General features: G+C 44.4%; 2 protein-coding genes across 2 annotated transcripts in view; both read left to right on the top strand.

Moving 5' to 3' along the window:
* Nucleotides 1-5197: 5197 nt before the first annotated feature.
* The window catches only part of LOC309533859 (complement factor H-related protein 5-like), a 61201-nt gene continuing 55009 nt past the window's right edge, over nucleotides 5198-11389 (top strand). Inside the window, exon 1 of the mRNA XM_082225522.1 lies at nucleotides 5198-5364. Coding sequence (XP_082081648.1) covers nucleotides 5301-5364 — 64 coding nt within the window. The 5' untranslated portion in view covers nucleotides 5198-5300. The remainder of the gene's footprint in view (nucleotides 5365-11389) is intronic.
* The window catches only part of LOC309533828 (complement factor H-like), a 43963-nt gene continuing 39424 nt past the window's right edge, over nucleotides 6851-11389 (top strand). The window contains exons 1-2 of the mRNA XM_082225444.1: nucleotides 6851-7050; nucleotides 8770-8982. Coding sequence (XP_082081570.1) covers nucleotides 6870-7050; nucleotides 8770-8982 — 394 coding nt within the window. The 5' untranslated portion in view covers nucleotides 6851-6869. The remainder of the gene's footprint in view (nucleotides 7051-8769; nucleotides 8983-11389) is intronic.

Genomic DNA, 11389 nt, shown 5'->3' with positions numbered 1-11389 from the left:
TATATTATTTTCCCGTATGTTCAAGGGTATTTCTGCCTTGTTCTTCCATTGCCAAGCTATCACTAATCGTGCTGCAGTCAGTAAGAAGCCTACTAGTTTGCTGTGGTGCAGGGTGGAGCCTAAGTCTATGTCCAAAGTTAGTAGGGCAAAGGCAGGATTTGGAGAAAAGGGTTGGCCAGTAGCTGAGGATATAATGAAGAATTACTCTATTTCAAAAAATTTTAACATGAGGGTCTTCCCATCAAACATGAATAAATGAACCAAGCTTTCCGCAGCCCTTCCAACATAAAAAGGAAGGGATTATTTTTTGCCAGCCTAACTGGTGTTCAATGCCATTGGATGTTGAGCAAAGTGTCCTGTAAGTAAACCAAGGTGGTTTTGAGTGGGAGAGTGGTCCAGATACCATCCCATTTGTGTTCTTTAGTTGGGTGGCCTAAATCTGATTCCCATACAATTTGAAGTCTTTGCCTCTCAAAAGTAAAATAAGCTTGGTAGCAAAGCAATGAATCCTTTGCTTTGTTTTGTTTTCTTGCTTCTCCCAGTCTGGCTGTAGCTGCTTGTTTCTCTGACCGATGGGGTAAAGGAACAACAAATATTAGAGGGATGAGGAAATGAAATAGGTATATGGAGGAAGAGAGCTGGGAGGGGGAAACCCCCAAAAGAAAAAGAAAAAAGCCCCTTGTCTAGGAGGAGTTGGAGCTGAGAAGGAAGTGAAAAAAGGAAGCAGGAGGTGGAAGAGAAAGGAGATCTCACAATACTTTCTCTGCTAATCTCAGAAAGAGGATGTGTAATTTGCTGACTAAGAGCAGCACCATCCAAAGCATAATATTTATTCTACCACTCGAATCCTTGCACTGTGAAGGTACACCCTCTTTCCTTTCTGATAGAGTATTTCCAAAGAAAGTCCACATCAGGAATTTGAATGAAATGAGAATGACACTTATATGATGACATAATATTGTTGTAAGGAGGTGTCTGGGTTAAAATAGCAAAAAGAAGCAGGCAGCAGGGAGTGCTGTACTGTGGTGAATGTAAAAAAATCATCGGGGGCAGTTGGGTGGGGGCTCAGGAATACACATAGCTGTCAACTTACAGATTTGAAAATAAGGGACCAGCAGCCTCAGAAATAAGGGATCAGCAGCCAAAATAAGGGATTTTCAGAGCACAGGTACCGTATTTTTCGCTCTATAACACGCACCCGACCATAACACGCACATAGTTTTTAGAGGAGGAAAATCCGTAGGCATGCCACCTGTAGGCATTCCCTCCATAACACGCACAGACATTTCCCCTTACTTTCTAGGAGGAAAAAAGTGAGTGTTATGGTGCAAAAAATACGGTATGTTCGACTTCTGAGCCCCTCCAAGCCAAAGGCAGAAAGCCCAGCCAGCAGCCAAACGAAGCCTCAAGCGGTGGTTCCCACAGCGCAGCAACCCAGCAAAGGGGATGCAGCAAGGAAAACCACCATCACCTCTCCGCTGGGAAGCGCTGAGCAAAGGCGAGTCCCCAGGCAACGTGGCCAATTTGATCAGCACAAGGCATGCAAGCTCCACCCCCCAGTCGTTCTTAGACTCCTTATTGGGTGAGCAACGCAGGCAAGCAACACAGTTGGAGCCTCCCTCCTCCCTGGCTGGCAGGGAGGGAGGGAGAGGAGCTGCTGCCTTTGAAACCCGGGAAATTTAAGGGACATCATCAGTAAGGGACAGCAGCGGGACATGGTGCTGGGATAAGGGAGTTTCCCGCCAAATAAGGGACGGTTGACAGCTACGGGAATACGAATGCACCAAACTGTGACCCACAGGCTTGCTTGACATCAGACTTCCTCTCAGTTGGCTCCACAGAAGGGGCAGGTTCCTCACTGACAGTAGGAGGTGGAGCCATCGGCAGCCCTGTGGCAGGGGGCATTCGGTGAGGTGAGGTGGGTCCGCTGCTATAGAGACTTCTTTTTGCAACCTGCTCAGCCCCTCCCGGGTATCCTGCTCTTTATCTCCCAGGCTCCTGAATCCCTCAGTGGGATTGGACACTTCTTGGAGTTATGGCAGTGATCCCACCAAAATGCTTGGACCCTCCCCAGCACCCTCCAGCTCCAACTCTCTAAACATTTCTCCTCAGGATACTCCATGACACTCCTGTGGGATCCATGACAGGTAGAGGAAAACAGGGAAAACTGTGTATAATGTGGTTCTTATGCCTTTAACAGCTACGTCTCCAGACCAGCAGAACATAGATGATTTCCCATGGTAAGCATGGATTTGTCAGGGCAGGGGTGCCACATGCCCTTGAAGGTAATTTAAGGAGTACTCAGTGCACCATCCTGGGTGGCAGCACCCAAACTTTGAAATACATTCCCCTTAGAAATTAGGATGGTGCCAATAATTTGTACTTTCCAGCTCAATGTGCAGAAAGAGGTGGGCAGTTGCACACATGGGCTTTGGGGATGGGACATACTGTACACCCCTCCTGATAATGATAATGATAATGATAATGATAATGATAATGATAATGATAATGATAATATATACCCCTCCCATCTGCCTGGGTTTCCCCAGTCACTCTGGGCAGTTCCTAACAGAATATTAAAAACTTGATAAACCATCAAACATTAAAAACTTCCCTAAACAGGGCTGCCTTCAGATGTCTTCTAAAAGTCAGATAGTTGTTTATTTCTTTGGTATCTGTTAGGAGGGTGTTCCACAGGGCGGGTGCCACTACTGAGAAGGCTCTGTCTGGTAACCTCACATCTCACAGTGAGGGAACAGACAGAAGGCCCTCAGAGCTGGACCTCAGTGTCCGGGCTGAACGATGGGGGTGGAGATGCTCCTTCAGGTATACTGGGCTGAGGCCATTAGGGCTTTAAAAGTCAGCACCAACACTTTGAATTGTGCTTGGCGGCCATTCCCAGTCACCAGTCTGGCTGCAGCATTCTGGATTAGTTGTAGTTTCCGGGTCACCTTCAATGGTAGCCCCATGTAGAGCTCATTGCAGTAGTCCAAGCTTATAATCATCATCACCACCGTATTATATTTATGCCCCACCATTTTCCCTGAAGGGACTTAAGACAGCTTATAGCTTGATCACAACTTTTAACTTGGTGGGGGGCGGGAACCATTAAAAAACTTAAACATGATAGAATTAAAACCATATATCTGCTAGCATTTGTCTGTCTTGGGAGACAATGGAGGAGTGCACTTTTGGGAGTGAAGTCAAACAGTTGGAGTTACAGCGCCTGCTATGGCTGTAGAGACCGATAGGGGAGAGACATGTTTTGTTGCTTCTGGGGCTGATAAAGGCATCCGGTTGTGCTGTGGCAGATATAGTATTGCATTTCTTATTTCTGTGTTCCTCCCAGCAGTTATTCCTCCTCTGGTCCCTGCCATGGATGACCAATCTGACTGTCTGTCTCTTCAGCACTGTGGTTGACTACAAGGGATTCCCACACAGTGGGGTTGATATTGCTACCCATCATGCCATCTTTGTAATGCAGAGTGAGTCTGCCAATGGGCCTGGTGCCTTAAGCCAGTTCCCTAAAGATGTGGGGAGCTGGTTTCAAAAAGACGTATATATAGTTTATATAGAAACTATATAAAACAACACAGCACCAGCCCCTTCATTAAAAGCAGCCAGCTTCCCAAAGCCTATTGAAACAAGGAAGTCTTCAACATCTCTCTTAACACGGTTGCTGTCTTCACTTATAGTATTTGAAATGACTGGAGGAGGGCTGTTGTGAACTAGCCCCCCTTGAAATAGGGAAGTGAATAGATAAAGCAACAGTGCAAAATCATAGCTGTCAACTTACAGATTTGAAAATAAGGGACCAGCAGCCTCGAAAATAAGAGATCAGCAGCCAAAATAAGGGATCAACAATTACTTTGATAAAATACATATTTTGTTGCATGAAAATGGCTTTAGATACCTATTAGGTCGATAAATTACCACATAGCATATATTCAACACACAAAAAACAGCAACAATTTGTTGTTGACAAAGGACAGCTGGACATAGAAAGGGCCCCATTACCTTCAGTAATTGACATCATCAATAAGGGACAGCAGCGGGACATGGCGCTGGGATAAGGGACTGTCCCGCCAAATAAGGGACGCTTGACAGCTATGTGCAAAATCCATGAAACTGGGATCTTGAAACAATGTAATATTTCCTATTTTGATAAGCATCCAGAATGTGGCATTTCTTAATATTTCACAATCAGGGTTTTTTTTAAAGCAAACAGATGGCAAGCTATTACATCCGCATTGTTCCTGGGAATTTACTTTGCAGGAATTTGTTTTTTCTACGTGACTGTTTGTGCTTTGAGTCCACTCAAGTGAGTGGGATAGATTAACCCTTTCTTCTTTCATGGAATAAAGCTCAATGCAACCTTTAATTATCCATATTATAATTCCTTTAGAACAACCCACTGCCTCCACTGTGTGCACTGCAACATCTGGCACTGGCAGAGAAGTGGTGCCTCCTAGGGCCATCTTAAGCATATTTGGCGCTGTGGTGCAAGTGATGCTCTTGGCGCCTCTCCCCCTCCTCATCCTCCTCGCCCCCTGAGCCGGGCAGCTCAAGGCTCGCTTGCCACGCGGGCTTCCTCAGCAGTCCCGCTACTGCCACGGGGCAGGCAGGAGGGAGAAGGGCGCCATGTAGTTTTGCGTGCCACCACCACCACCTCCTCTCCCAGCCAGGAAGCGAGAGAGCACAGCTGGCCGTAGGAAGAGCAGCCGCCACCCAGCATGTCCTGGACTCCCACTGCTGGGTGCCACTGATGGGCGGGCGCCCTGGCGCAGGGCGCCACTAACCCTAATGGATAAGTTGGCCCTTGTGCCTCCATTGGTGTCAATTTCAAGTGAAAACGTGCCGGTTTCAGGCGAGGTCTCACCCGAAATGGATGCAATCTCACCCCAAATTGGCTTCAGTGCTGGTGCTGCTTCTCTGCCACTGGTGGAGTTGAGTTGGCCCTTCCTAATAGTTGCTGTTAGAGGACAGCTAAAAGGGCTTTCTCAGGAGTTTGCAACTTGGTAAGAAAGGTTTGTTGCTGTTCTGCCTAGCTGCCATCACCACACCAAGTGCTGTGCCAATGCCAATCTTTCGCAAGCACTCCTTGTTGGTTTCAAAGTTCATGTTCCCCATTCCAGTAATCCTCTCCATTCCAGTAATCCTCTCCATTCCAGTAATCCTCCCCATTCCTCTCATGGCACAGAGCCATGAACCACCAGTGATTTCTTTTTTGCAAGGACAGTCATTAGAAAAATTAGTTGTAGAAAGTGAGTATCCTGTGGTCCAGAGCAACAAGCAACACTATGGAAAGCTGGCTGTTCTTCGTTCTTCCATTTCTTCTGTGGACATGCTGTACTTCCCAAAATGGTGAGCCCACACTTTTTAATGTATGAAAAGCTCAACTGTATACTTAGCGGTGATGATTTTATTAATATATCAACTTGTAAATGCCCTCGCATCAGATGTCCAAGGGATAAACAACTATCTGACATTTAGAAGACATCTGAAGGCAGCCCTGTTTAGGGAAGTTTTTAATGTGTGACATTTTAATGTATTTTTAATCTTTGTTGGAAGCCGCCCAGAGTGGCTGGGGAAACCCAGCCAGATGGGCAGGGTACAAATAATAAATGATGATGATTATATTGTTAATGGTAGAGCATTTCAGCCTTATAAATGCTTATACTTGAAGATTACCAATATAGACGGTTATTTTGAAAAATATTGGATCTAAGATGCATTTATTTAACACATTTTAAATGTGTCTTTCAGAGTTCCAACCTTCAAAATGTGTTTTACCAGTTATAGTTAGTTCAAAAACTATAAGGCTATAACAGATAAATATTCAATAACATCTAAACGTTAACATAACATTAAAATGATAGCATCAGTTTATTTAAAATAAATAAATAATGGGAAATATTTGACTTGTGTTTGGTTTCAAAGTACAGCTTTATTTATTTACTGTCAGGCTTCAGGGAATTCGCTTCCTCCCCCGTGGCTTGTATATAAGCAGAACAAAGGAAAAGGATTCTTCTTACTAGTTAGAAACTTTAGTAATCACAGCAAGAGAACCAAGAACCCATCTCCTAGTGATAGCGGTGCTCCCAATTAAATAGCCCACCCCCTTCGGTCCCTATGAACATAAGTCACTTCTACGTCTCGTAATCTGAGCTTGTCCCCTCTGTGCTTTCTGTTGTGTGACTTTCTGAGCCCTTTTAGCTTTGGGGAGGGCAGTGGAGGAATGCCGTCTAGAGACTGTGAATCTGTTAACCCTCTCCCTTCCAGTGTTTCTTCTCCTAGGTGTTCACCATCTAGTATATCCCAGCTTCTACCTTCTGAACTATGCCCCTCTGCAAACCACTGTTCCCAATCTATACTGTCCTCCTGGGGAAATTCAGGATCTGGATCAGGAGCGGGGAGCGGGGAGCAGGAGGAGGCTCCCACCATTCCTCCTCAGTGCAGTCCTCCACAGCTATTGCATCTGAGTTGGAACTGGCTTTTCCTCTGTTTCAAATACAGTGGTACCTCGGGTTACAAACACTTTGGGTTACAGACTCTTCTAACCCGGAAGTAGTACCTCGGGTTAAGAACTTTAACTCAGGATGAGAACAGAAATTGCACAGTGGCATGCGGTGGCCGTGGGAGGCCCCATTAGCTAAAGTGGTGCCTCAGGTTAAGAATGGTTTCAGGTTAAGAACGAACCTCCAGAACGAATTAAGTTCATAACCAGAGGTACCACTGTATCTCAAGAGAGAGAGAAATACTCCATCTCAACATACCTGATTTGAACAAAGGGATTTCAAAGTCTTTTATTTTTGACCTTTGGTAACTGTACTAAGTCACTGTTCTTATCACTTTATTATTTACTAGAAATGGGGAAAAACTGTAGTCACACACCCACTATTGAGAATGGAGACATTATCACCTTACCACAGAAGCAATATGCATCTGGCTCTTCAGTAGAATTCAAATGCCAAAAATATTATGCCATGGAAGGAGAAAACAGAACTTTTTGTAACAATGGGAACTGGACAAAAGTGCCCATTTGTCTAGGTAAGAACTTTCCCCCCTCTGTTTTGATAGAAATTCCATCTTCTGGCATGCATATAGGGTTGCTTCATTAATTTCTTCTATATGTGATATATTTGGGAAAGGTTCAATAATTGTTTCTTATTAGTAAAGCACCACCATGAAGCACCATGAAGATATAGAAAGGGACAATCCTAGTTCATATCTTGCTTTCAGGCAATATCTTTAGCATGCTAGTATCCTCTCAGCTTCAGTCATAATTTTGTAAAACAGAGGTACTAATACTATGAAAATTAGTTGCTGGAACAACGTTTCCAAGTACAATTCAAAGTGTTGGTGTTGACCTTTAAAGTCCTAAACGGCCTCGGCCCAGTATACCTGAAGGAGTGTCTCCACCCCCATAGTTTAGCCCGGACACTGAGTTCCAGCTCTGAGGGCCTTCTGGTGGTTCCCTCACTGTGAGAAGTGAAGTTACAGGGAACCAGGCAGAGGGCCTTCTCAGTAGTGGCACCCTCCCCGTGGAACGCCCTCCCATCAGATGTCAAGGAAATAAACAACTATCTGACTTTTAGAAGACATCTGAAGGCAACCCTGTTTAGGGAACTTTTTAATGTCTGATGCTTTATTGTGTTTTTAATATTCTGTTGGGAGCCACCCAAAGTGGCTGGGGGACCCAGCTGCATGGGTGGGGTATAAATAATAATAATTTATTATTATTATTATTATTATTATTATTATTATTATTATTATTATTATCTATTTGAAGTACTTTGGAGACTTAACAAGCACAGTGTCTGTGATTGGGAGAACCTGTGGCCTTCCAGATGTTGTTTGACTCCAACTCCCATCATCTCTAGTCAACACGGTCAAGGATGATGGGAGTTGTAGTCCAACAATATCTGGAGGGCCACAGCTTCCCCATCCTTGCACTATATGAATGCCAAAAACGAGTTCACCCTTTGGAAAATAATGCCATTACTAAACCATTTAAGTGGTGTGGTAGTACCAGTGATCCATTCTTATGGAAATCAGCCCTGAATGCTCACTGGAAGGACAAATCGTGAAGCTGAGGCTCCAATACTTTGGCCACCTCATGAGAAGAGAAGACTCCCTGGAAAAGACCCTGATGCTGGGAAAGATGGCGGGCACAAGGAGAAGGGGACGACAGAGGACGAGATGGTTGGACAGTGTTCTCGAAGCTACAAACATGAGTCTGACCAAACTGCGGGAGGCAGTGGAAGACAGGAGTGCCTGGCGTGCTCTGGTCCATGGGGTCACGGAGAGTCGGACACGACTAAACAACAACAACAAGTACCAGTGATAGGAGGTCTTAGTGCTGTTTCCTGACCAGTAAGACTTCTTAGCAATGATACTTCAAAGAGGCACCTTAGCAGAAGCAGAAGAGGAGTTTTACTTGGCCAGGCCTGGTAGACTACTTGCAATAGCCTAGCAGAGGAGATTCTGCCTGCAGGCCACAGGTTTTCACATGACTTTAATGATTATTCTGGAAATGCTGTTTGCTGTGTGTGTGTGTGTGTGTGTGTGTGTGAGAGAGAGAGAGAGAGAGAGAGTGGGAGAGAGAATTTGTTGCTTTTTCCAAATGCAATGGTATGTCAAAAAAATTGACTTGCGTTCCCAAGACTGATGTACATAAAATCTTCCTTTTTGTTTAAGTTTTCCAATATGGCAAATACATACTCTGGTTGCCGTCATGAACAGAATCTATTTTCATTCGCATCACAGAGCCCTGTGCAATCTCATTGGCTGAAATGGAAAGCAAGAAAGTTGAGGTGGTCGGGCAATCGGATGAGCATCGTTTTCAAAACTTATATGTACAACGTGGTACTTCTGTTGAGCTTGCCTGTAAACCAGGGCATGCTCCTGCAGCAAATTATTCCCCGTCTGCTTTTGTAATCCGGTGCAATGGAGAAGCAATTGTGTATCCTGAATGTGAAGGTAATTCAATATGGCATTATTTTTAAAATAACAAAATTTATATACTGCTTGAAGAATCTCAATAATCACTGGTTAAAGAATACACCAAGTTCTCATCGGGCTGTTTTGTGTTATGTTTGCTCCCTTAGTTTGTTCTTCTAAATCTTTTTTTCCTGCTTCTGAAAATGTGATGTTCTGTTGCCCTGCAATGGTTATGTGGGCTTCATAACTCAATCCCTGAAATTAAAATCAGCATGCCTGGTGACCAGCGGTTTCTCTTTCCAACTTCTTCAGAACTCATGTCTTCAGTGAAACCTTTGTCTGAACTCCACACCCCTCATCCCTTGTTGAAACAATGACCACATAATAGGAGCATTTTCTCATATTCCTCTCCAGTGACACTTGTCTCTCCATTCCACTTCTTCCTTGTGTCATTGCTATCTTTGCCTTTCTTCTTTCTATCCTGTGCCCCTATTGAAATTTAGATTGTAGGATTTGTCTTTTTTGCCCTGATACTACTGGGTAAATAAAGGTAAAGGGACCCGTGACCATTAGGTCCAGTCGCGGACGACTCTGGGGTTGTGGCGCTCATCTTGCTTTATTGGCCAAGGGAGCCGGCGTACAGCTTCCGGGTCATGTGGGCAGCATGACTAAGCCACTTCTGGCGAACCAGAGCAGCGCACGGAAACGCCATTTGCCTTCCCACCAGAGTGGTACCTATTTATCTACTTGCACTTTGACATGCTTTCAAACTGCTAGGTTGGCAGGAGCAGGAACCGAGCAATGGGATTCGAACCGCCAACCTTCTGATCAGCAAATCCTAGGCTCAGTGGTTTAACTCACAGCACCAAAGAGAGTCGAAAATAAATAATTAAGGTTAAATTCATGCGCCCAAGAGAGTCTAAAATAAAGAGGAGAACATGTTTGTTCCGCAGCTGAGATTAGTTGCTGGCGATCTATGTCCCACAACCTAGTTTTTAACATGGCCTTGGTGACTGGGAAAGCCACAGTACCCAGGAGAACCTCTGAAAGCCTGAGTTCCCGTATCTTTGTGCAAAACACTTGTAGCCCTGGGGAAGGGGAGGAGTCTGACAGAACTTTGCTAAGTAAAGTATCTTTGTCTGCTGAAAACAAATGTTTAGCCAGCATAAAAGAAAACTCATCCAGGCAACTGTCTCTAGCTTATGTTGGCCTCCCTCTAAACACAGGGCTGCGTAAGGTACGCAGCATGGGACAGCAAAAATCTTAAATAGAAAGGCTGCCTTTGCTTGTTCCACTGACTGGGAAAACCCTGACATCCAGACTGAAATTCCATAGAGCAGCTGAGCTCTAACATTAGCATTAAAAACCTTGAGGGCAGACGGGATGTGTTTGTTACCTCTTGTTGCAAAGAAGCACAATATGGCCTGCATAGACAGCTTGCTGGTGCTTACCGCCCCTGCGCAGTGCAAAGACCACCGGTTCCTGTGATGGAAAGTGATCCCCAAATAGTTGAATTCAAATACCTGCTGGATGTGTTTTCCACCAAAAAAACCACCTATATCTCTTACGAGAATTCCCGAAGACCATTATTTTGCTTTTATCGAAGTTCATACTCATTTTCATTCTAGACCGATAGCCGATACAGACATTTAACAAATGCTTTAAGCCAGTTCTAGTCCGTGAGAGCAGAATCATATTGTCTGCATATAGGAGAATGGGAATTTTTGATGCACTGAGTTCTGGGCTGTGAGCATCCACCAGTTTTAGTAATGGGGCAAGGTCATTTAAGAAGAGATTAGAAAGAGAGGAAGCAAGAACACAGCCCTGTTTCACACCTCGATTTATAGCAACAGGGTCTGACACCTCGTCCCCTGGAGTTATTCTTATACGACAGGTATTATTTGAGTAAAGCTTTTTAATCAGGTAAAGTAACCTGGGATCTAAGCCCAGTGACTCAAGTTTGGACCATAACATCCCCCTGTCAACTGAGTCAAAAGCAGCCTTAAGATCTAAAAAGGCCACAAATAGGCCTTCTTTATGGTGCCACATGTACTCGGTGGCTAAATGGGATAACACTATACAGTTACGTAAAGTGGATATCCCTGCCTGCTCTGGGCCTATGTTGTTCACGTCAAGCCACGTAGTTAATTTGGATAAGAGATGTTTTGCATACAATTTCCCAATATTTGATAATAGTCTTATTGGTCGATAGTTGGAAGGTAACTTTTTGTCCCCCTTTTTAAAGATTGGGATAATTATGGATTTCTGCCCTGAATTAGGCATAATTCCAGTTCTGTCCACCACAGTGAATACTTCCGTTAGAATCATAGCCCACCAGTCTGGCTTGGCTTTAATTAGTTCAGACAGGATGGCATCAGGGCCTGCAGCTTTGCCTAGTTTCATCTGAGAAATTAAATTTTTTACTTCAGTAACGGGGCCACTCAAC

Source organism: Podarcis vaucheri, assembly GCF_965113315.1.
Source record: "Podarcis vaucheri genome assembly, chromosome: 6".
Classification (NCBI taxonomy): Eukaryota; Metazoa; Chordata; class Lepidosauria; order Squamata; family Lacertidae; genus Podarcis; species Podarcis vaucheri.
The sequence above is the reverse complement of the archived record's forward strand: the minus strand, read 5'-3'. Positions and strand labels throughout refer to the sequence as shown.